This window comes from Thamnophis sirtalis, unplaced genomic scaffold, assembly GCF_051295495.1.
Source record: "Thamnophis sirtalis isolate CommonGarterSnake01/CBP01778 unplaced genomic scaffold, rThaSir2_p1.2 scaffold_4, whole genome shotgun sequence".
NCBI lineage: Eukaryota > Metazoa > Chordata > Lepidosauria > Squamata > Natricidae > Thamnophis > Thamnophis sirtalis.
The window spans coordinates 76,798,800-76,825,555 of record NW_028261384.1 but is presented as its reverse complement, the minus strand read 5'-3'; the positions used below and the strand labels follow the sequence as shown (position 1 = coordinate 76,825,555).

General features: G+C 38.2%; 1 protein-coding gene across 1 annotated transcript in view; it reads right to left on the bottom strand.

Moving 5' to 3' along the window:
* The window catches only part of CNTNAP2 (contactin associated protein 2), an 885,336-nt gene that overhangs the window by 795,085 nt on the left and 63,495 nt on the right, over positions 1-26,756 (bottom strand). Inside the window, exon 3 of the mRNA XM_087714410.1 lies at positions 21,799-21,992. Coding sequence (XP_087570536.1) covers positions 21,799-21,992 — 194 coding nt within the window. The remainder of the gene's footprint in view (positions 1-21,798; positions 21,993-26,756) is intronic.

Below are 26,756 nucleotides of genomic sequence, written 5' to 3'. Positions count from 1 at the left end.
TTTGTAGTACTGTAACCTCCAGCTTACTATTAAAACAATAGAGGTTTTGTTCAAGATTGTGTTAGCCTGGCACCATTCAGTCATTGTCAAGATTATTCAAAATTCAAAAATAAGGTTAGCCCTGAACCCACATTCCAAATGCTAAGACCTGGAGTGGGCTTCTAATTGTGTTTGCAGTGCCAGAATCATATATAACAATCTATTAGCATAAAGAAGAGCGAAATTAAAGCTTGTGTGTTCATAATTAAAGAAGCTGAAAAACTGAATGAAGTCAAAAATATAGTATAACCTCAGGTCACAATCATAATTTGTTCCATAACTTTGGGTGCAAACCAATTTGGTTGTGACCCAAACCTAATTTTGGAAATTTGGTTTTTATAAAAAAAAATGGTGCAGAAGGGGAAATCAGCCACGGGAAAAAAATTGGGAATTTTTTGGCTGGAACCTGATTTGGTCATGGTCATAAATGTTTATGAAAAGAGATTCTACTGTAATATTATTTTGCCATGTCAATATATTGCTGATATCAGTTTTTAAATGAAGAATCAGTCCAATGCTTGTCCCTCTCAAGTATTTACCACCTAAGAAATGGAAGTTGCAAAATCATACATTGTCTGTAATAATTCCAGCAAAGCAGCAGAAAAAATCTATAAAACATGTCATACTGTTGCAAAATGTTTCAGAGCCATTTAATTCATTTTGCTTCTTTGAGGCAAATATTTCAGTTTGCAGATATGGGAAAATTCAAGTCAATCTTGGAAATGCTCTTTTAAATTTTATTTTTGTAAATACCTGGTAATTGTTAATTGTTTCTCAGTTTCTAAAACCTTTGCAAATAATTTATAAAAAGAGAAGAAAAAATAATGCCCATTCACTGGAAGCTATGTTGATTTTAAGGCAACATGCTCTATGGTAAATGCAATTTTGACCCCGTGCAATGAATTTGAAATAATACTTAGCAAAAATAACAATAGCAATAGCACCTAGACTTATATACTGCTTTACAGTGCTTTGCAATCCTCTCTAAGCGATTTACAGAGTTAGCATATTGCCGCCAACAATCTGGGTCATCATTTTACCCACCTTGGAAGGATGGAAGGCTGAGTCAACCTTGAAAATAAATAGAACTACTATGACTGTGTTTATTTATTATTTACATATTTATCTCTCTATATTAGATAGCTGTTAAATTGTATTAAATTGTTGACACAAGGGATTTTAATGTAAAAGAGAATGTACATATAATTTGTATTCATCGTTGGCCATCAATTTGTTAATAAATAGAACTCAAGGTGCTAGTTCAAAGCATACTTGGTATGGGACCAGTATAACTACATGAGGAATTATTCATCTTTGGACGAGGTAGATGTTTATATTCCTTTTATATCAAATATTATATCACAGAATGAAGTTTTCTTGATAATATAGACATTGTTCTCAGAATTTGGAATTTTCTAGTAAAAGAAATCAGGTGCAAGGTAGCTGTAGTGTATATCTGTTATCCATCTTTCACTAAGCTTCAGAAGAGCTTTGGTGCTGTGCTACTGAAGTGGATTTTACTTTAGTAAATGTGATGATTGATCTTTGAATTGATTTTTTTTTGTTCAACTAGACTTTTAAGTTGCAGTGGAGACTCCTATTGATAAGAACTGTAAACACGATCTGTCAATCAAATCTAACTTGTCAATCTAGATAACAAGCAGAGACAATCATAGCCTGGAAAAATATATCTGAACAAGAATCAGAAGCAAAAAGATTTCCTTGTCAGATGAGCTTTTAAAAAGAAAAGAGGGGGATCCATTTTGTTTTTCTGAATTTTCTCTTTCAAGGGAGATATGAGCACATATTTCTGACTGTCTCAAGGCCAAGTAAGCAGAACCCAAATCAGGGGTGGACTGGAGATTTAGGAAGAAATATAGTTGTCTAGAAAGCTAAATATAAATCAGATTTTGGGTTGATCTGAGCTTGGCTTTTGTTCTATTTTTTCTGCTTTTGTTTTTTTTGTGGACATATTGCTGCTTTCTTTCCCTTTCCCTTTTGGTTTTACCAATTCCTTAACCTTGATATACTTAGTCATAAAGACTTGAATTCTTAATGAAACTGAATTCTCATTCTAAAACACCATAACCTTTGAGATACAATTCTCATTTAAGGTTTTTCTTCTTTTCAAAGTTTACTGAAAGATGGGATAATGGAAGCTAGTGCAGATATAGTACAGATGAAATATGTGAATTATTGACATTCATGTATTTTTAAACTTTAAACTTTAATAAGATTTGTATGCTGCCCACTCCCTTGGGACTCTGGGCGGCTCACAACAAAGTAAAAACATTTAAAATATTTAAAAAAATACAATATTAAAATTAATACAACATCCATTCCATCAAGAGGGGCTGGAAATTAATCAACAGCCCCAGGCCTGCCGGAACAGCCAGATCTTGGTCGCTTTACGGAAGGCCGGGAGAGTGGTGAGGGTCCGGACCTCTGCGGGTAGCTCATTCCACAAGGCCAGTGCAGCTACAGAGAAGGCCCTCCCTTGGGGAGCCGCCAGCTGGCATTGTCCGATCGACGGCACTCGGAGGAGGCCCAACCTGTGTGATCTTATTGGTTGTTGGGAGGTAAATGACAGGAGGCGGTGTCTCAGGTAGCCAGATCCAATACCATGTAGGGCTTTAAAAGTAATGACTAGCACCTTGAAGCGCGTCCAGAGACCAATGGGGAGCCAGTGCAGTTAGCGGAGGATAGGTGTAACATGGGTGTATCTAGATACACCCCATATCGCTCGCGCGGCTGCATTCTGGACCAGCTGTAGTCTTCGGACACTCTTCAGGGGCAGCCCCATGTAGGATGCGTTACAGTAATCCAGTCTTGAGGTGACGAGGGCGTAGGTGACCATTCGAAGTGCCTCCCAGTCCAGATAGGGCTGCAACTGGTGCACCAGGCGAACCTGGGCAAAGGCCCCCCTGATCACAGCCAACAAATGGTGTTCTAACGTCAGCTGTGGATCCAGGAGGACACCCAAATTGCGGGCCCTCTCCAAGGGGTGAATAACTTCGCCCCCCAGGCTAAGAGGTAGAATGTCAGGACCATCCTTGGGAGGCAACATCAATAGCCACTCGGTCTTGTTTATTTTTCATAAATATTGATTTGAATTTCTCTTCTGATCATTTACTTTCTATTTTGTTAATTTGTAAAAATAAACTATTAATGCTTCTATTTCTGAAAGCATTCTTAATTTACACAACTGCCATATATATATATATATATATATATGTGTGTGTGTGTGTGTGTGTGTGTGTGTGTGTGTGCGCGCACGCGCGCGTGTGCATGCATGTATGCATGCATGCATACATACATACTTGGGGCTTGTTAGCTTTAATTGAAACAATATTAACAGTAATGGGAAGATGTAGTGGTCTTATGTAGTGGACTGAATATCCTGCAACCGGTTGCCAAAGCGTCTCAGACTAGACAAAGCTTTCTTAAACAAATTTATGGTCAAGTAGGCATTAGCATAGGACTGTTGACTGTTGGTCATGTGAGGTTCTTGGTTTAGTAGCTCTTCCAAAAGGATGGGAGGTCAGAAAACATATTAGAAGCAAATTTAGCCTATGAATTACAGTATGTTTCACACTAAGAAGAACAGATTGCAATTAGTTTGAGCAACAAAGGGACACATGAGGTGTTAATAATGTTCCAGAAAGTTCTAGTTAGATAAACTCAATCAGCTAAAAACTCCCCTAAGGAATGCTATCATATCTTACAATTTCTGCTTATTAATTCTATTTCTAATAAATCTTTTTTCAAAGATCTCCAGTGATTCCAGGGTAACATATCAAATGAACCTGAAGTTAGAACTGTTTCGAAAAGTCATTCTGATGATGACTCCACAGAGTGTACAGTAACATTAAGTAATGATAGATAGATAAATAGACAGACAGACAGACATATATATGTTTGTGTGTGTGTATAATTTTACACACACACACACACACACACATATATCTGTGTGTGAATGTATGTATATACATATATGTTGTGTGTTTGTGTGTGAGGGTGCATGTGTTTATATACTTATATGCACACACACACACACACACACACACACACACACACAGCTAGTTAGTTTCTGACATTCAGATTCCAATGACAAAAATTAATTTAGTGACATTTGGATTGGAAAAACCTGAAGGGAACTACTTTGTAATGTATTTATTTACAGACATACAGATCAGTGTAGTAGAGCAGTATCTAAAATCCATGCTCACATTTTAGGTTGCTACAGAAACACTTTTTTCCCCAACTTAGATTTAAAGAGTGGATTGGCAAATTTCTGTTCCACTATTGGGCATTATCTGAGTTTCATTTTGGAGCTACAGATATTTGATGTACTAGATAACATACTTACATTCAGCCTATCTAAAAAGCTGACCCATAATCTCCAATGGCTAATAAATTGCAATGAGATTTCATTGGCCACCACTACAATTCCTTGGAAAAAAACCTAAAGTTCTAACATTAGAAGAAAACAAAATTATGATATCTTTTGGTGTGATCATTTTCTTTATTTTAACCAAAACTAGTTAATAAAAATGTACAATAATTGAAATACAAAAATATATGCTTAAATATATTGCTCATATATGCACGCTATCTTTTACTCATTCCAAACCAATTTCATAGTTGATTCCCTTATATTCACATGTAAGAAAGTATGTATGTTCAAGTTATCAGCCACAAACCATGTCAATGGATGGTTGTTTGGAAAGCCATGAAAAGCAAATAAACTTTAAATATAAACTTATCATTACAGAGCATTAATAATTAACTTATTTTATAATACTTCATTTACCTGATGCCAATTTTTTTAAAATATTTTTTTTATTTTTAATTTAAAACAAATACAGCAATAGCAGTAATAGCAGTAGACTATTAGAAATACAGTCCTTCTTTACATGCTGTAGAAAGTGTATCAGTTGGTTACCAAAAGACTTTTGTGCATCTCTTCCACAGTCAACAAACATAATTAATATTAACAATATTTCTGTATTGTTCCAGCACAAGGGCAACCAGACAGCGTGAGTAGAAACTCATTCTCTATTTTCCCAAACCATTTGAAACACAGTTAAATCATATCACCGGATGTGAATTCTTGTTTATGGAATTATTTTTCTAGGGAAGTTTTCCAGATCCCGTCCCCCACAAAATAGACATTTTTTCAAGCTAATTTGAAAACCATACTTAAAAGTAATTAATAATGTGCATTTGTATCTCTGTGTGTGGGTGCACACATCTGCTTATATGTGTTATGATTGGTATATGTATGCATGCACATGCAAAAGGAGAAATTTATCTAGAAGTAAGTTTGACTGAATTCAATTGATTTCAAAGAAAGCATAGATGTATACTGATAGCTCATTAAGCTACTTTCAGAGGGATTAAACAGTTAACAACAAACATCTTATTTCAAAATCTGAGTGAATGTAATAATGAAAATAAAAAATTGGCATCAGGAAACAGAGAGGAAGACCAACATTGCAATGACACGGAGATGCGGTCTTGATGCTCCGAGAACGCAGCCAATACTTTTGCCTCTGGGTGGTCCAATCGGACTTAAACCATCCTGAAGAGATGGTGAACAGGAAGAATATGTCTTGCTGACCTATTTTTTCGCAAAAATAGAGGCATTTTTGCCTTTCCCCAGACCCCAGAAGCACTCTGTAGGCTTCAGCAAGGCTGGGAGAAAGCAAAGAAATGTCCTCATTTTTGTGAAAAATAGTCCACTTTCCATCCGTTTTTTTTAAAGGGCATTTTTGCCTTCCCCCAGCCCTGCTGAAGCCTGCAGAGTGCTCCTGGGGGCTGGGGAGAACACAACCTTTTTTTCTTACTTATCTCTTCGAAATCTTGGTGCGTCTTATACACCGGTGCATCTTATAATTCAAAAAATATCCTAGATTTGGCCCAATAACTTTAACTTCTAATTCTTCTATCTTGTATAACAATTGAATTTCAATTATGATGTAATATGGTATACAACTGACTAATTAATATACTTAATTAGTATTTGACAATGAGCAAGGAACTGGATTTTTTGAATGTGTGTGTGTGTGTGTGTGTGTGTGTGTGTGTGTGTGTGTAATATAGCATCAGTGATGTTTGTAATCTGTAAGAGATGACATGGACAATTATTTCATTGTCATATTCATATTGGAAAGCATATGATAGGAATGGTTAAACTGTTCTTTCAAAGTATTTTGAATTTCAACTCTAAATCATTTCTGATTATTACCTAGCTGAAATGATGAAAACTGTACATCTAGAGGATACCATGTTACTTATTCCTCATTTGCAAGCTTTAACAAAACCCTAGAAGTTGAGCATTTAATATATTATTTTAAATTATGAAATGATTATAAATTCAGCTAGCCTCTATCTAGAGGATTCCTGGTAACCCTGAATACTCCATAGTAAATGATGCATATAATAGTACATACCGTATTTCCCGGAAAATACAACCTACCTCGAAAGTAAGTCCTAGCTTGATTTTTAAGCACAAATATATATCCAATATGAGCCCTACCCCAAAATAAGCCTAGTTAAGACCCCACCCAATCTGGGGTGCATGAGGTGGGGTGAGCCTCATGGGTAAAAATTAAGCTAGGGTGGGGATGGGATTTGGATCTGTTCTACATGCCAAATCTCACACACCCCGACACCTGCCCCACCTTGCAGGACCACTTCTTCTGTGGCTGTTTGCCGCTACTCACATGCATCACCCCCGGCCTCTGTTTTGCCATCAGAAGTCTCATAGAAAGGCCTCTGAAGCCAAGAAACAGATTCTGGATTGACATGTGCATTGCCCCTGGCCTTCATTTTGCTGTCAGAGGCTGTTCCGGAAAGGCCTCTACAGCTGATAATAAAACTCTGGATCGATCTGAATCAATCCTCTATATGTTATTTGCTGCAAAGGGCTCTCCAGAAGGCCTCTGATGGCAAAATGGAAGTCAGGGGGTACCATGCATGTCAATCTGGAAGGCCTTTCTGGAAGGCCTCTGATGTAAAACGGAGACTGGGGTGATGCAGACGAGCGGTGGCAAGCGGCTGCAGAAGAAGTGGGCCGGTAGTGCCCTCCTGCTGGGGAGGGCTGTCAGTGCTGATGCCACGAGGTGAGTCAGTAATTAGACATCCCCCAAGAATAAGACCTGGTATCTTTTTTCTGGCAAAAAGCATATAAGACCAGGTCTTATTTTTGGAAAACCCAGTATAAATTCATAAACATGGCATCTGGTTTAATCTTTTAGCCACATTTGTGCCTTATTGAAATCAATATTAAAATGTAGTGATTAATAAAGACCTACTGAATTTAACTGGAATGAAACACAACTATTAAATACATAAAATTATAGTCCGTATTGTAAGGTCACTGATAGTTTCCATCTAGGCAATAAAACTTGTGACTTTTCATGTTTTTTCTGTAAATCTGTGATTTGATTCTAGGTGGATATTTGTAAAGCAAAGTTTGTAAATGTACTGAAAAAGGAGAGAGAAGACAAATTCATTGTGTTGGTAAAAGCTATGGTATCAATTCACTATCTTTAAATGTACCCAACTATTTTTGGAATTATGCAAATTCTAAAGAAATGATTTTTAAAAATCAATCAGCAGTTATAATATTCCAATATTTAGATTAAGATAGTATTTTAGGTTATTAAAAATATAATTGTAAATAATCATAACCCAATTAAGCAGATAAAAGTTATTTTGGTTCAAACTTATAATCTAACTCTGAATGCAGTTTTCTGTATTGTTGTCATTGAAAAATAGGTTTAGTCTAAGTTTTAATTTTATTTTATTTTAATTTATATTTAAATTATTTAATTCTTTAAAAAATACTTATAGTATGCAGCACAAAGTTGAGCATACACTGTATATCCATGATATTTCTTACATTAATAACAGAAAAAAATATATTGATGACTGCAAGTTCATCAGCTATCAAATTTCCATTCACTAAACATTTTTATTCTTAACGCTCACCGAAAAGACTAGAAACATCCATTATGTTGGTGTTCTTCTTTTGCTTATTACATCAATATCATTTGACATTAAAAGTTGAAGCATATATAAGTGAATTCTGATCATACACTGACCTTTTGCTATAATGGCAGTCATGTGTAAATCTAATCACTATACAATCTGAGAACACACTATAATCTGGGGAAAGATTTGGCATTTAAGATTCCCATTCTAGGAAACATAAAAAGCAAAACATAAGCTGTACAATCTACAGACCATTTGAAAAAAATATTGGGGCACATTTCCACATCTCTAAAGCATATTTATCTGCAAACATCTTGGAATCTAATGGTATATATAAGATCCTTCAGTATGTCAAGCTTGCTCATAAAACATTCTTTCTGTAATAATATATAGCAATAGCAATAGCAGTAGACTTATATACCGCTTCATAGGGCTTTCAGCCCTCTCTAAGCGGTTTACAGAGAGTCAGCATATTGCCCCCAACAATCTGGGTCCTCATTTTACCCACCTCGGAAGGATGGAAGGCTGAGTCAACCCTGAGCCGGTGGGATTTGAACCGCTGAACTGCTGATCTAGCAGTAGCTTGCAGTGCTGCATTTAACCACTGCGCCACCTTGGCTCTTATATATATCCACCTTTTGTCATTGGCACATAGTTATATGTTGGGCGCTGGAGATGGGTTACAGGTGAATGATTGGACTGATTTTAAGTTTCTCCCTTTTGCTTTAAGCAGTGGCATGGTGGCTCAATGGTTAAGATGCTGAACTTCTTGGCTGGAGAGACCCAAATCCACATAACAGGGTGAGCTCCAGCCCTTGATCCAACTCCTGCCAACCTAAAAGTTCAAAAGCATTCAAATGATAGTAGATAAATAGATTCCACTGTGATGGGAAGGTAACAACAATCCATGACAGCTTGCTGGCCACATGAGCAGAGGTCTTGGACAGTCTTGGCCTTGAAACAGAGATGAAAACTGCCCCCTATAGTCAACAATGACTAGTGGAGTAAAATCCTGCAGGGACTCCTTTAACCTTTTGTTTTATGGTGTTAGTTTTAGACTTCCATCAAATAAGAATATGTTACATGATAGTCGCTTCTCAACGTAATGTACATTGGGGAACAGTTTGTTCAGAAAATCTTCTATCAGTATTTCTATTAAAATGGGAAAAATAGTATATCTAGGCTATAATTTGAAATATGAATTCTGGACAATTGCTATTACCCATATACCACTGAACTCGCCAACACATGTGATATAACCACAAGAAGACTGAAAGCGGTCATGGAGCTAGTTTAAGGTAACCAGCACCATGTACATTTTCACAAATATTAAAGTATGTCTTCTGTTTCTTTTGAATCACATTAGTGTTATTAACATTCAGTTTGGTGTTTTCTGTCTCTTGGTTCTTTCTTCTGATTATATCATTAACAGCCCTAATAGACTGGATAGCAAACAAACAAACAAACAAACAAACAAACAAACAAACCTAAGACAGTAGAAACTACCAAGAAGTCATAATCAACTCAGTAGCAAATCCAGCAAGCCAGGTGTTTTTTAAATATTTTTTTTGCATTTGCATTAATAAGTTAAGGAAGTATTAAAATTAAGGCATATTATATTAACTAGTAACAGAGTTTCTGTTTTCTTTTTAAGGAACGTCCTTTGAAGTACCTTACTATGTGAATTCCTTCCACTATTTCCCAAATTAAAGCTAATGGTTTAATTTAACAAACATTAACATCTTGTAACAAATATGAAAATCTAGAAAAAAATCTGAATATATAAGAATATTATATTATTTAAATTGTTTCAGGATTATGTACTTTTGATTCACATATTTATTTACATAGATTATTAAAAATAATTTATTTAATTCTATGGCAAATATGCCTCTTTTTTAATTAACATTTTGTTGTACCTAGAGCTATCCACAATAATGTTTAATAAAATATATTTGTGGTGACATACAAATATTGACCATTTCTGTAATCTACATTATTTGACTTAACTGAACCTAAAAGTCTGATTTTAAGATACATCATTTGATGCCTCAGTCATTGCTACTTAAAACAGTGAAACCAACATACATTTTTCATGAAAAAGTAATTCCTATGAAAATGCACATTTGAAATCATTTATGTAGGATAGATTGGGGGGGAAGAATGGCTCAGCACTTAAACACAGTGACAATGTCAGCTGGAAATCTGACAGACTGAATTCAAGACCTGAGTGCTGTGCAATAAAGTGAGCTCCATTACGTGCCCAACTCTGCCCACCTAGCAGTTCAAAACCATGCGAATGTGAGTAGATAAATAGGAACTGTTTCACTGGGAAGGTAATAGCATATAGTCATGCTGGTCACTTGACCACAGAAATATCTTTCAGATAATGCTGGATCCCTCAGATAAGAAATGCCATCCTAGAGACAGACACAATGGTGATAGGGGAAACTTTTACCTTTATGATAGGTAGAGTTGAGCTTCAGAGTTTAGTGAACTAAGGAACAGATTTTCTGATACTTGAGGAACCATCTCACCAAGCATGAAATGCTCTAATCTTTGCTACTGGTTCAGAACCTGGAGCGCACATAGTTCAAGACAATGCAAATGAAGGAGGAAAAGAAGCATCAGTAACTTTTTCACAGTAACTGTGTTGATGTGAAAGTTGTGTGCTTTGTTCTATTTCTTCAATCACATTATCATTTATCCATATGGAAGATCCATGGAGACGAACATATTTAAATTAAAGCAATGTTCATACATTAGTATTAATTTAGTTTAGCTGTAGTTTTGCTTGATTGTTGCTAACTGTGTTAAAAGAAACTTCTTTAGTATTTAGCAATAGCAGTAGACTTATATACCGCTTCATAGGCCTTTCAGGCCTCTCTAAGCGGTTTACAGAGAGTCAGCATATTGCCCCCAACAATCTGGGTCCTCATTTTACCCACCTCGGAAGGATGGAAGGCTGAGTCAACCCTGAGCCGGTGAGATTTGAACCGCTGACCTGCTGATCTAGCAGTAGCCTGCAGTGCTGCATTTTAACCACTGCGCCACCTTGGCTCTTTATCAGTTTTCTCCAATCTGGTACTATCAAATGATTTGGACCTAGGACATATGCTTCCAGGATTATCGGAACTATAATCTAATATTTCTAAAAATGAGAAAATTGGCTAATATTGGAATACAATGCTCAAATAATAAATCCTACTCAACCTAAAACATAAAAACAATTCAATTTTCCTCCTTATTAAAACACAGAATTTAACAAAATATATACTGCAAGTAGTTTGGTGTAGTGCTTAATACATCTGGCTAGAAACTGAGAGACCATGAATTCTAGTCTTGCCCTAGAAACAAAACTGAGAGCCTTGGTCAGGGCCTCTTTCTCAGCCCTAGGAATGACAAATGACAAGAACCACAACAACAAAGATCTTGCTAAGAAAACTGCAGGGATTAGTCTAGGCCAAAAAATTACTTGACACAAAAATAGAATAATTATGTCAATCTAATCTAATGCAATAGCATGGAATAACAATGGTCATGATACGTTGCTTCTATTAAAAAAATATCCTTGTATTTATATTATATTTTCCAAATATATCATTTGGAGAAAATATAAAAGGAACATTGAGATATAAGGATTAGCTTAACAAATCAAGGAAGGGTTCTTAGAATAGAAAGGGTGAAAAATTCTGTGTGTGGGGGGGAGTTGTGAGTTCATTCCCATTCAGGACAGGACATCCTTTATTTCATGTCCTTTTCACCATTTGAATCAAAATTTGACAGTATAATTCTGTCAACTTTTAAAATCTTATAATTTGAGTACAAATAGTTATTCCAGAGGACACCAACAGTGTATAGAATAGGAGCCTCATTAATCTTATTAAAAATCCAAGAAAATATGGATCAAAGGAAAAAGATCTACATTCACCTTGAAACAACTCCTCTTTCCTCTACATCACTGTCAGATGTTTGATCTCTTTTTCTAATGCATACAGAAGAGGGTCATTTCAAACATTTGTTTTACCACAAATTTTTATTTTAACAATATTCTTTTTAATATATATTATTTCTTTCTTTTTCTGTAAGAGCTGTCCAAGGTTACTTTAAACATATGGGAATGATTATTTATTTAATTACACAATGAACAGAATAACATTTTAAGCCACTAGGCTTGAAATTTTGGCCTTGAAAAACCTAGAACTATGCCACCTACTATCTGACCTAAGCTTAGTACACAAAATTATCCGCTACAACATCCTACCTGTCAATGACTACTTCAGCTTCAACCGCAATAATACAAGAGCAAACAATAGATACAAACTCAAGGTAAACTACTCCAGACTTGATTGCAGAAAATACAACTTCAGCAACAGAGTGGTCAATGCATGGAATGCACTAGCTGACTCTGTTGTTATATCCCTAAACCCCCATAATTTTAACCTGATTGTCTGCTGTTGACCTCACTCCATTCCTAAGAGATCTGTAAGGGGCATGCATAAGTGTACCAGTGTGTCTAATGTCCATGTCCTACTGTCCCCATTCATTCATACCTATTTACTGTATTTTTATTTATGTTTACACTTATACCTGTTATCTTTTACATGTTTGACAAATAAAATAAAAAAATAAAATAAAAATAAAAAAATCTTAACAATCAGGAAATGGGCTCTGTCACACTTGGGCTCCCTGACTTAGCCACAACCTTTTCAAGGCCTTATACAAGACAGCAAGGTGGGTTGGCATGATCTCCAAGGGGTTGATGGTCAAGCTACAGAGTAGAAAAGGGTCTCCTTCTGGGTCTTGCAAGTCAATGCCTTTTAGTTAATGAGACTTGTATCATATTCTTATTGCTGGGATGTATTATTATTATATTGCTGGGATTCTATTATGGATAGAAATAACCAGGAAGGGACAGTCCCAAACCAGAAGGGGCTGAACCAGACAGTCTATTTAAATTGAATGTAACCTCTTTGAAAACTTGCCTGGCTGATAATTTTCACAAATAATCTTGATATTGGAATTTATGAGTTGTACGAGAAATATTCAAGTCTACGAGTTTTGAAACAGTCCAACTGAACACATAAGTGCATAGAAGTACAAAAGATGTCAACTAAAATAATAATAAGCTATGAAACCAGAAGATAAAGAATTATTGATGGACAAAGTAACAGGAAGTAGGACATGAATTTTCATGACCAAGAACTAGTAAAGGACAGCTAATGTTGATAAAAATTAGTTGGTTGGAGTCCAAATTTTAAAGTAAAAAAAATTAAAAGTTAGGTAAGTAATGTCTGTGTTCATGAATAGAAGAGGACTATTAGTATCTTGCTCTTCTCACTCTTCCAATTTTTGGAAGCAAGGAACTGAGACTTTTCTGTTTATATTTGTTAGGAAAATTGTATTGACTAGCAATGAGTATCTCTGAGTAGTTGTGCTGAAATTCAGAAATATACCAAGAGGACAACCAAATTCAAATATGAGTCAAAGATGTAGGGAATTGTTGTGATGTACAGTGTAGTAATGATTATGCTCACTGGAGATAAAGCTTATAACAAGAAGAAAAAACATTTACTGAGTTTTCATCTCCAAACATGTTCCCAGACTGCTTTTTTTATTATTCATCTCCTTATTTCTCAGATTTTGTCTCCTGGCTGTCATTTGATATTAAACTGATTTACTGAGAATATTGCTGATTGCTGCAATTTGACTTTCTTTTTTTATTTCCTCATTTAAACTGAGTTAGCAAAGCAATCGCTGTGCTTATGTAAAGAAGGAGCAAAGAGCAAGAGTCATATAAACCCTGATATTGCCTGAATATGTATTCTGTAATTTAAAAATAATGGTCCCAAAATACTGTGCCAAGAAAAGCTGAATGTCATATTCTATACATTATGAGCAGTTAGTGTACCTGCATATATTAGCTCAATTTACTTAATTTACTAGATTTCGGCAGGCAGCGTCAAGGAGAGAATCAAGGATTTGGGCAATGAAAAAATATATTCAAACAGACTGAAATCATATTGATCCTCATTACTGGCTTTGGATATATATTTTCAAACTTATATTCATTTCACAGAACAAACACAGCAGTCTTCATCATGCTGAAGGCTGGTGTGTTTGCTCTGTACTAATACTCTCCAATATAATAAGAGTAGCTGAAAATTTCATCTGGTACCAAATTCTCTCTCTTCCCACCCCCTTCTCTCTCTGTCATTCCCTCCCTCCTTCTCTACTTCTCTTTCTCCCCCTCTTTCTATCAAGATTATAGGAGAAGAAAGAAAGAAGTAAATAAAAAATAAAAATACTAAAAAAAAAACAGTATTAAGAAACTAGTAAAGGTTCTGCTCTTGCCTCCCATTTTACCCCAATAGTTGCAATGAACAATTTGTAAGCATCTAGACTTATTTCTGATATCTATTTCTCATCTGCTGTCATTTTTAAAATCTGCCTTAGAAACCATACTTAAAATATATGAATTTTCCCTATTGTGTAGTGAATAATATATATGGAAGTAATTCTTGCTAGAATTATGCACTGTGGTGGTGCAGTGATTACAATGCAGTATTGCAGGCTATGTCTGCTCACAACCAATTTGATCCTGACCAGTTCAAAGTTGATTCAGATTTACATCTTTCTGAAGATGGTAAAATGTGGACTGAGATTGTTGGGGACAATATCATGAGGTTATAAACTGCTGAGAGAGTGCTGGAATGTATATAAGTCTAAGTGCTATTGCTATTCATTTAAGCTGTGAAACCATACAATTATTTGTGTCATTGCTGTGTATCAGGGCTGGGTTTCGACCGGTTCGCACCGGTCCCTGCGATCCGGTTGGTCGCCGAACCCGGAAGTAAGTAACTTCCGGGAACAGCGAAGCCCCCCCCCGCGCGCCCGCACACCCGCGCCCGCTCCTTACCCGGTTTTTTCGAATTTCGCGCTTTCCACGCATGCGCAGAACGCCTGCGCGATCCTCCAGGAGCAGCTGGAGCATTGCGCAGACGCTAGTACGCATGCCTGCGCTGCGCACGTGCACACGCACACTGCGTGCGTGCGTGAGGACGCCGCCGGCCTCGTTCCAACCGATCCGGTTGGAACGGGGCGAGAAACCCACCCCTGCTGTGTATATTTCAGGTTTGGTTTTCCAATCTGATACCAATCTGATTCTAATCTGATACCATCATTGGAAAAGAGATTTATCAATTTCTTTTCCAATGATGGACTGAGTTTGTCACCATCAATATGTATCTTAATAAATTGTACTGTTTCTTCCCAATTTCTACTTTTTATCTTTATACTAGTTCTTAATAGAACAACTCCTGTATTAAACATTATTCTATTTTTATCCCTCATATCATGCCCGTTTTCATATCTCCACTTTAATTGACTTCTTGGCACATCTCCCATACTCCTCCCTTGGGGTCTTGTATCTTCTTGTCTCATTCGTTTTTGATCTAAATATTTATTCTATTTCTGTTACTTGTTCACTCTTTCAAGCCTTCAGTACACCTTTCAATAATCTTTTCCTCTCTTCAGGGATGTCTTTCTGTATAGCCCCTTCTATTTTTTGATCTCTTGAAATGTAATTTACCTTTTTAATTTCATCTTTTACTAACTCTTCTTTTTTATCCTTTGGTATCATTTGTTGTCTTTCCTCCCCTGTCCTTTTCTCTGTGCTTCTTGTGTTTAATGATCATTGTTTAATGTCATTTGCTCATACATTTCTGGTCTCATAACTACTTCATGTAACAATTCTTTTATCTCCCTATGGTTCCTTGTCATCATTTCCTGGGTTCCAAGGAACACCAATAATATTTCTTTTAATAATACATGTATTTTCTTCTGCCACATTTTGTCTTATTTTAATAACTCTAACAGTTTACTCAATAATCTTTCAAAGTCCTACTATCCCAATTATTCATCACACCTAGATAGCCAATATTAGAGCAGTTCACACAATCACTCCATTAAATAGTCTTTTTGTTTCAAAACTCCAAGCTGTTTCACACTCTCACACTGTCCAGCATATTTGTAATCCTCAAGGTTCTGAAAGTTGGATGTTTTCACAGTCTGTCTCTAAGTACTAATATAATCAGTTTATAGGTGTTATTTTGTGTATTCCAAATAATCTACCCAAGATATAACACCTTTCACTTCTTTGACTTTCTTCAGTTGCTGAAGAAGTTGCCTTCCTGGCCAGTAGGTGTCACTGATACTTTTTTCCCTCTGCTTTTGCTGGAAATACAATGTCTCAAAAAAAAAAATTCCAATAATTTTCCAAAGTTCTTCAAATCAAGATGGTAATTAAAATATAATCCAGAATTTTGAAACAATTTAGGTTGCTAAAAACTAGTCAACCCAGTCTATCTTTTATCTTTAAAATTACTTCTGTCTACAATTTCTTTCCTTTCTTTTCCAAAACTGACAGTAGCTCCAGATCTTAATCACCGCTATTTACCTCCATTGAGTTCCACTTTCCAAAGGGGAATGCTTTAGGGAAAATTCCATGCCAAAAAAGTTAGAAAAGTTCTTATCCAGACCAAGCACACTGTTACAAAATCTTTCCTTTCTTCTCTTCCATTTCAACTGTCACGGCTTCAGTTCAGCCATAATGGCAGTCTTCTCTTCTGCTGTAGGATATCTTTCAGTTGAAGGATATTTTCTATTTTCCCATTAATGCCTTGCAATAGGTTCTTTATCGCTCTGTGATTCTTTGTCATAGTATCCCTAATGCTTTGAAATATCAACACCATTTATTTTGAAATCTCACTAATTTGCCCCTGATGGAGCATCTTGGCTTATTTTAGTAAGTCTCACTTACTCAATAGGCAAAAACAATATATTCAAGTCCAATGTTACTCCTCAGAAAATTCAATAATCATAGTTCTTTACATCTCAGAATTATTAATCAGTTCCATTTAAGTAGTCCAGGCAGCTTCCACAAATCAAAGTTACTTTACTTTACTCAAGAGTCTTCCTTATTCTCACAATAGAGTCTCCAGTAATCATAAAGTAGATAGCTATAGAACAGTAAGTATCACCGCACTTACTGGTGTTTATTTCTCTTATCAATGCTGTTGATAAGAATGCTGTTTATTTCTCTTATCAGGAATTTTCTCAGGTTTGTAGTTGTATGGTATATTTTTCTTTCACCAGTAGATGGTGCCCTCAGCTTAGGTTTCACCATTGTTTCAAATCTGATTAATTGATTAATTTAATTTTAGTTCAATTTATGGAAACAAAGTCAGCTAATCAAGTAGATAGTTCCAGCATCTTGTAATGCCTTTCCAAAACAATGGCTACCCAGTTTAAAAATCCAATTTTCTATGTTTTAAAAAGTATTTAACTTTTCTCTCTTACTTCCTTTCTTTTGGGTATAAGATTTTTCTCTCTATGGTTGTTCGCAAGTTTAAGAAATAGTTCTAAGTGTCTCTTTTCCTGGATTTTCTTCTTCTTTTAAAGTTAGGGTCTAAATAAAAAAGAATCTTCTTACCCAGCTCTAGTCAATGTTCATCTACATCACTCCTGCACATTTCTTTGTTGCCTTGGCTGTTCCAGTTTCATAGCAGCCATTATCGCTGCCTCTTCTCCTCGTTGATGATGACAGGAGAAAACCCCTGGGTCAAGCAGGAGAGTTGCTGCTCTCCACAACCTGCACAACCCCTACAGGGTGTCTTTAGCTCCTTTTGGAGACCTACAATGGGGATAATTCAGCACTATAGCATGGAGATTCACCATCCAATCTCGCCAGTCAGAAGTCTCCAGGATTTTTTTTAAAGATATGATACAATGGTTCTGAGATAACATCTGCCAACTCCTTCAGAATTCTGGAATTTAATGAGGAGTCCTTTTAATACAGCTCAACCACATAGTACTTCAGTTCGGGGCATGCTGAATTGTCCTCTTCATTGGCATTTGAAAAGGCATGCATCTAAGGCATTTCTACTAAAGGGAAAGAGTCCACTTTAATAGGACTATTAGAGGTGTCAAAACATGAACCACACTTTTGCACTTTGAACAAACATCAAAATAAATTATTTAGGATCAATCAGGAGGGATTGACTCCGCATTTTTTGCATATCACAACAGAAATCACCTTGATGCATAAGGTTCATCAACTCCTTGATCATTTTCTAGAAATTTTATCAGATGACTTGGTCTGTGTGATATGATATGAAACAGGGAGGAAAACCTATTTTTATCTGTGTTCTCTATTCTGTGAATCATTTAATAAATTAAATTAAAACCTTTTTTTTCATACATTTAAATGAATCCCATGTGTACTTCCATTGCACATTGATAATAATGCCATCATCACATAAATAAAAGATTATTGAATAAACTACTATTATTCAGAAATAGATGATTCTATTTGATTTATGGAATCAAAACATAAATTACATGGTCAATCTGGATATACTTTTAGGAAATTTCGTGGGATTTGTTAGAGTGGATAAATGAGAATGCTTGACTCGGAGGACCTGCTGGGGAAGGCGGGAGGAACCGGGGTGGTTGGGGGGACCATGGACATGGGAGTGGGTCGGAGCATAGCGGTCGTGACAGGGAGAGGCAGATACGGCGGGGACCTTAGGGCTGGCCATTACCGGGGAAGGAGGGTTCGCTATATTACAGAGATCCCTCCTTCCGGCCCTAGGAGTCCCACTCCAAGACCAGATGGCGCGAGTAGTCAGGACCCTGGTCTCAGGCTGTTGTCGCTAAATGCCAGGTCTGTGGTCCACAAAGCTCCCCTCGTCCGGGACTTAATTGTTGACGAGAGGGCAGACCTGGCATGTATTACTGAAACCTGGCTGGGCACAGAAGGAGGAGTCCCCCTTGTAGAGATGTGCCCAGAGGGATTTCAGGTGCTTCATCAGCCGAGAGCCCAGGGAAGGGGTGGCGGTGTGGCTATTGTAATCCGGGAGTCTCTGTTACCTCGTAGGGTCCCTGCTCCGGAGCTTGTCGGGTGTGAGTCTCTGCTGATAAAGTTGGACCTCAAGGGTCAAGTGGGTTTGCTGCTAACGTACCTGCCTCCCAACTGCGTTGCAGCATCCCTCCCCTCGCTCCTCGAGTCAGTAGCCGAGCTGGCGGTTGAGTTCCCCAGGCTTATAGTTCTGGGGGATTTCAACTTGCCATCGCTCGGTGAACGCTCTGATGGGGCGCAGGAGTTCATGGCTTCCATGACAGCCATGGGCTTGACCCAAGTAATTCGGGGCCCAACCCATGCAGCGGGTCACATGCTCGACCTCGTATTTCTCTCGGAGCAGTGGATGTGTGATCTTGGTCTGAGGGGTAATGAGATCATACCCCTGTCGTGGTCAGACCATTGCCTACTGAGGCTTGACTTCCGGAGGCCAAACCCCCACCGTAGGGAGGAGGAACCGACCAGGTGGTTCCGCCCCAGGCGACTTATGGACCCTTTGAGGTTCCAGACGGAGCTTGGGGTTATTCCTGATACCCTCGCCCACAGTTCGGCGGAGACTCTGGCTGCCGCCTGGTACTCGGCGGCGTCGGAGTCTCTCGACCGGATTGCGCCACTACGGCCCCTCCGGGTCAGTGGATCCCGGAGAGCTCCCTGGTTTACCGAGGAACTCCGGGAGAAGAAACGCCGGAGGAGATGCCTAGAGCACCAGTGGAGGTCCGATAGGTCCGAGGCAAACCGAGCACTCTTAACTACCTGCACCAAGGACTATGTCCGAGCATTGAGAACTGCAAAAAGATCATATATTTCTTCCTTGGTTGCGTCCGCCGAGTCACGCCCAGCCGCCCTGTTCAGGATAACCCGCTCCCTCCTTAATAGGAGGGATGCGGGAGACCCCTTGCAGGGTAGGGCTGAGGATTATGCTCAATTCTTGGCGGACAAAGTAGCTTGGTTTCGATCGGACTTGGACTCCACCGCAGTAGATCCAGCTGAGACACAGGAGGATCATTTGCCACATCAGTTCTGGGTTGAGTTCCAGGAAGTTGCCTCTGGGGATGTGGACAAGGCCATCCGAGCTGTAAGTGCCTCCACTTGTATTCTGGACCCGTGTCCCTCCTGGCTGGTGGCTAACAGCAGGGAGGTGACACATGGCTGGATCCAGGCGGTTGTCACCGCCTCCCTTCGGGAGGGGCACTTCCCCGCCGTACTCAAAACGGCGGTGGTGAGACCCCTCCTAAAGAAACCATCGTTAGATCCAGCCATCTTAAACAACTTTCGTCCTGTCTCCAACCTTCCCTTTATCGGGAAGGTTGTTGAGAAGGTGGTGGCCTTTCAGCTTCGACGGGCCTTGGAGGAAGCTAGCTATCTTGACCCCTTCCAGTCCGGCTTCAGACCTGGTTACAGCACAGAAACCGCTTTGGTCGCATTGACCGATGATCTCTGGAGGGCCAGAGATGGAGGCTATGCGTCCATCCTGGTCCTCCTTGACCTCTCAGCGGCTTTCGATACCATCGACCATGGTATCCTTCTGCGACGACTGCGGGAGGTGGGAGTGGGAGGCACTGTTTTGCGGTGGTTCTCCTCCTACCTCTCGGACAGGTCGCAGTCGGTGTTAGTGGGGGGGCAGAGATCGTCCCTGAGGCCCCTAACGTGCGGAGTACCTCAGGGTTCGGTCCTATCCCCCCTACTATTTAACATATACATGAAACCGCTGGGCGAGATCATTCGGAGGCACGGGATAAAATACCATCAATATGCGGACGATACACAATTGTATCTGTCCGCCCCGTGCCAACTCAATGAAGCGGTGGACGTGATGAACCGGGGTCTGGAGGCCGTTAAGGACTGGATGAGCGCTAACAAACTGGTGCTCAACCCGGATAAGACCGAGTGGCTGTTGTGTTTTCCCCCCAATAATTTGGCTAATACACCAACGCTTAGGCTGGGGGGTCAAATTTTACACCCCTCAGATAGGGTCCGCAACTTAGGAGTCCTCCTGGATCCACAGCTGACTTTTGATCACCAGCTGTCAGCTGTGACCAGGGGGGCATTTGCCCAGGTTCGCCTGGTCCGCCAGTTGCGGCCCTACCTAGATCGGGGGGCCCTCACAACAGTCACTCGAGCCCTTGTGATCTCTAGACTGGAATACTGCAATGGGCTCTACATGGGGTTGCCCCTGAAGTGCATCCGGCGACTACAGCTAGTCCAAAATGCAGCCGCGCGAGTGATAGTGGGCGCACCTCGGTTCGCCCACGTTACACCTGTCCTCCGCGAGCTGCACTGGCTGCCTGTTGGTCTCCGGGTGCGCTTCAGGATAATGATGACCATCTTTAAAGCACTCCATGGTAGTGGATCTGGGTACTTGAGAGACCGCCTTCTGCCGATTACCTCCCTGAATCGACCAATTAGATCGCACAGACTGGGCCTCCTCCGTATTCCATCTGCCAGTCAATGTCGACTGGCGACCACACGGAGGAGAGCCTTTTCTGTTGCTGCCCCGACCCTATGGAACGAGCTCCCCATGGAGATCCGCACCCTCACCACGATCCAGACCTTCCGCGCAGCCCTCAAGATCTGGCTCTCCCAGCAGGCCTGGGGATAGGCTTCCAATTACCCGCCCGAGTGTTTGATTGCTGAATGAAAGTTGTGTTTTATTATTTTTCTTTTGTTCACAACGTGTTTGTTTTGACCTTGCACTTCCCTTCCCCCGTGGTTGTAAGCCGCCCTGAGTCCCCTCAGGGAAAAGGGCGGCATATAAATCCCAATAAACCTGAAACCTGAAACCTGAATTTCAAGGAAGAAATAGTATAATTAAAATGCATGCATTACAAGTAACTTACCCAAACATTTCCATCTTGGTGATATGGCTTCCAATTTCTCCCTGTATCACTGTAAAGCATTCGGTACTGAGTTACCCAGTCAGAACTACTATATCTGCCTTGAGTAGCAATTGAGCTGATCTGTTTCCTATTGCCAAAATCAACTTGCAACCACTGGTAATGATTACTTTCTGATGGACACCAGCCTCCAGCACCTACAGAAGTAAAAATGATATTATTAAATTTCTAATATGATATTTACAGAAAGTGATTCTTTACTGAGACGTATCTAAGTGAAAACTCATTAGAACTTTCCTCTTTTGTTTCCATTTTCAGTATGTAACTAAAGTATTTCAGATGAACTCCAAAGCAGCAAAAGTCAACAATGGTAGGAAACAATGCATGCTCTGAGAGAGAAGGAGAGAGACTCTCAGAGTATCAATATGTTTTGTTTGATAGTTAATGTCAATTCATGAAAATTACCATCATAACTTGAGTGGCATTCTGATACCTCTGAGAGGAATTCTAGTGTACTGAAGAAGAAAAAGAATGACAGCAGTTATATTTTCATTCCTGCTCCTTTACTGATAAATGCTCCATGGAAAAAGCTGTTTATAAATTGGAAACAGGAATTTTTCTCACCCAAACTCATATTGACAACCTGAAGTTGCGCATACTCTTTAAAATTTCCATATGACTGTGATATATCACAGAGGTTTATCAGCCATTGCAAGATCATAGGATTGTTTTTCCTTCTATAAGTAAATAATGTTAAAGAGCTTTGCTAAATTTCCTGTAAAGGACAGTGTTTCCAGCCTTGTAGATTTCTACAGTAACTTTTTTAAAGCAGTTAATAGGTAATATCCAAAAATGACTTGCCAAGATAACACAAATTTAGTGTCCTTTGAAAAGTATGGCAAATCTCTCGCCTCCTGATTCTCCTTCAGAATAATAGACTAACAGAGTTGGAGGTCTTCTAGTCCAGCCCCTGACTCAAGCAGGAGTTCCTACATCATCAACCCCCAAACTAGGGAAGATGTAGTTAAATTATTTATTATTTATGATGAGGGTAGGAAGCCTCTTTCTTAAGAGCTTTTTCTTCCTCTTTCTATGTTTCCTTTCTTTTTTGTTTTATTGAATATTTTGTTCTCTTTCTTTTAAGTTTGCATTATTTTTTACTATTATAATTAAAACTTTTAATATTTTTTTTTAAAAAGAAAATCATCTACTTGAATGATCACAACAGGCAAAATTCAGTTGCAATTATACTGTGGTACCTGTCAGCCCACACTTACTCTTTCCTTACAGTGAACATATCTTTTCAAATTGTATAATAATTATATGTCATTTATGATTTTAATTTAATCGTACTAAAAATGACTATCATGAGTAAGAACCAAGCAACTTTATAGGCATTTAATGACATCTTCTTAGTAACTGTCAAATTATAATCATTTTAAAGTTTGACCAAATTATCCACAACATCCCTTGTCAGAGTTCTCCAGCATGACAATGACAGCTGATTGATTCTTTACTCCCTAATTAAGCCACTGTTTCAAATTAAGTGGGAGGGAATAATAGCAACCACATCTGCACTCTCCCAAGCACTATAGCATTTATTAAAATATATAAGCTTCAAAAATTTCATAGGCTACTAATAGTATATGCCCTACTGCCTGATTAATGTTTTATATTCAGGTTACATTAAAAATGAAACTATCAACATACTGTTTCATGAAGCTGCATTGCTCATTCCAAGAAAATCATCCTACAGAAAGCATGAGCAAACATTTCAGCTATCGATTGGGAATCTAGGATCAAGCTATATGGGGGAAAAACTTTGTCTGTCCTCTTTCCCAACAGCAGCATCTTCATACCCCATAAAAGATGGAGAGGCTTCACAAAACAGATTAAGCTGAAATCTATAGAGTAAAAAATCCAAAATTTTGAGCAGAAACACTCTTCTTTTTTCCATTAGTGGTATAATAATAGTGGATAGTTGAAAAACTGGCTTTATCAGGAATAGCTTGATAACTTTTCAGCAATTAATTCAATTCAATTTACTGTGGTCAAATATCAGTATGAATAATGAACAAATAACATTTCAGAGAGAATTAAAATACAATTATGATATAACTTTACTAACATCTACTAACTGAGATATGAACTTTATTAAATTATAATGTAAACACTATAATGATATTAAATATGGTAACAGCTAAAATTATAACAAAGAAAATAAAGGTGTATGTCTGTTGAGATTCTTAGTCATCCAGGTCATGGTTGTCCCAAGGGACTTTTTCAAAAGACAATTGGACTTTCTTTGTTTTTTTTTCTCTTGAAGACTTTTTACTTTTCATCCAAAAAGAATCTTCAGTTCTGACTGAATGGTGGGGAATGGAAGGACTTTGTGCTAAAACTCAGATGACTGCAAGGAATAGAAATCCTTTCATTCCCCATCATTCAGTCAGAACTGAAAATGTTTCCTGGATTAGAAGCAAAACATCTTCAAGAGAAAAATAAAGGAAGTCTAGTTGCCTTTTGAAAAAGCACCTTTGAGACAAAGTAAAGGTATCTAAAATTATTATTATTAGTAGAGTAAAAATATTTATATTGGCCCAGAAGATACTGGATCTTCTCTGCTACTATACAAAACCTAGGTACATGTGCTGTAACACAGGGTATTTGTCTGTGAGTCTGGCAGGCACAGTGGTGGCAGGAGTATGAAAATGGGAAGGTCCTAACCTTCTTACTGCCCACCCTGACTGCCACCACTTCTGTTTCCAGCTTCTTCTGCTCAGCGCTTTGGCAGCAAGGGCAGTGGAAGTATGGAAATGAGAAGACACTGTATGGTATCAACTTCCTGCTACCTGCCCCAATATGCACTATTCCCATCTCTCACTCGCCCTCCAGCTGCCATGAGTTGGTAGTGGTAAATCGTCCTAGACCCTCGACCCACAGCTCCTCTGATGAATTTAGGTTGCACCCTTTCAAGAAAGGTGAAACACGAAACTGAGAGGGCACAACTAGAGTCCCATAAGGAAACAGAGAAAGAGGCTTAGCCTGAAAGAGGTTAAGTATGTCTGGAACATAATATCCTTCCTTGGATTAGAAAAAAATAAGGATGACATTGGGAAATCTTTGTCTAATAATAGCAGAGGATTTGCAGGATTTTTTCCTCAAGCCGGTGGTATTCATGATTACTCCTAAACACTATATTTATTATAATTTTTAATTATTTAAATTTTATTAATTTTCTATTATTAGATTTAATTAGTGCTTAATAAACTTCATGTTCTCAATAGTTTCGTTAAGAGAAGCAGACCCCCACTTTCCCCGTGAAGAGGGGGGGAAAAACACTAGGAAGAAAAACAAATGCCTTGCCAGCATTCCTAATAAACTTTAATATCATATCAATCATCTGTCCATCCTGATCAATAAAGCAAAGGGTGGCAATATCTGTTACTGAATGTAAGATGCCCATGACCTCTTAGTAGTATTTGAAGTAACTATATTTAAATCATAACAAGGGACATCTCCCTAGAAAGAGCTCCCACTAGCAAAAGTGTATTTAGTAACTTTTTTTATTTTGACTGACGCATAATAGTCAATTGTGTTTTCACTATCTGCGTTGTTTCTACTTACAAATGAAAACATGGAAAGAAGAAAAAAAATATCATGCAGTCCCACAGCAAAGGAGAAAACACATTCCTCAAAAGGATTAAAATGCCACATGGAATGCTCCTATCAAGAAATTTCTTGTAGACACTTATATGGATTTTTATAGAAAGAGCAGTAATCTAAAATGTTTCTAGAGGAAACTAATTTTGGCAGCAGGGATTTGAATAAATTGTGTACTTACCATAGTGAGACTATAACATCTGAAAGGAACATTAGGTGAATTTGTATGTGTGGTGTTTAAATAGTTATTGGCAAGGGTTAGAATGGAGACAGAGTTTGCTATCCTTTTGTTGTGGATAGATTCACAGGAATGCCTTTCTGATAACTTCTAGTAGTTAACAATTCACAAGAGAACATATTATCCAATAAAATGCAGATAAGATGTAGAAAAAAGGTATATATGTTGCCTCATCAATTCTCAAGACCAGTTACCAAGGCTCAGTGGATTAGTACCATCAAATTGTATGCTGGAGGATGCCAATAGAGCCTCCTGGCAATCCCTACTATCACCATAACTCAAACCAGTGAACTGATACACACTGTAACTATACAGATGCTTGGCTACATGATCAAAAGAAATAGCAGTACATACTCCCACCACTTGGAAAATAAGATTAGGGCCAAAGATCAAGGCAACCTGGAAAGAGATTAGTCAACTGGTGGAATTACAGAAGGGTATGAAAATTAGTAATAAAACTCAGTTACTGGAAAAATACAGTAGAAAAAAGCCTGACTTCATCTGAAGCCCTATAGTCTGCTAAACATAAGCTCACAGCACTGTGATCAAGCAAAGGAGATACACTAGCGAAGCAGAAGCCAAAAAGATAAATGCTCTTCTCTTTTAGAAAAAAACATCCAAAACATATTTCCAACTGCAATGCATCAATTCACTAACAGCCAAAACTGAACACTACTGGAAGAAAATATGGAGAAAAAGAAAACACAGAATGCCTGTTCAAATTGCTGCAGGGTCTGAGAGTAGACTACAGCAGTTATCCAGAACAGAAACCAATCACCATCGCAGTAACAGAAATTTAACAGTAGATGAAGAATTGGACAGTATAATGTACTGGTTAAAGAAATTCTTAGCAATGCATGAATATCTAGCAGCAGACTCCCATCAGACTGGCTATACTGAGGCAGGAGGGGGCTGCTCAGGTAAACCCACCCAGCCCCAGTAAGGGCAGGTACCTATAACATGCTTACTATAACTCCATATTAGTTTTGCATTTAACCTTGATACACTTTGATTCCTTACTTCCTCATAAGTATTACAAATATTACTGGAACTGTGTGGC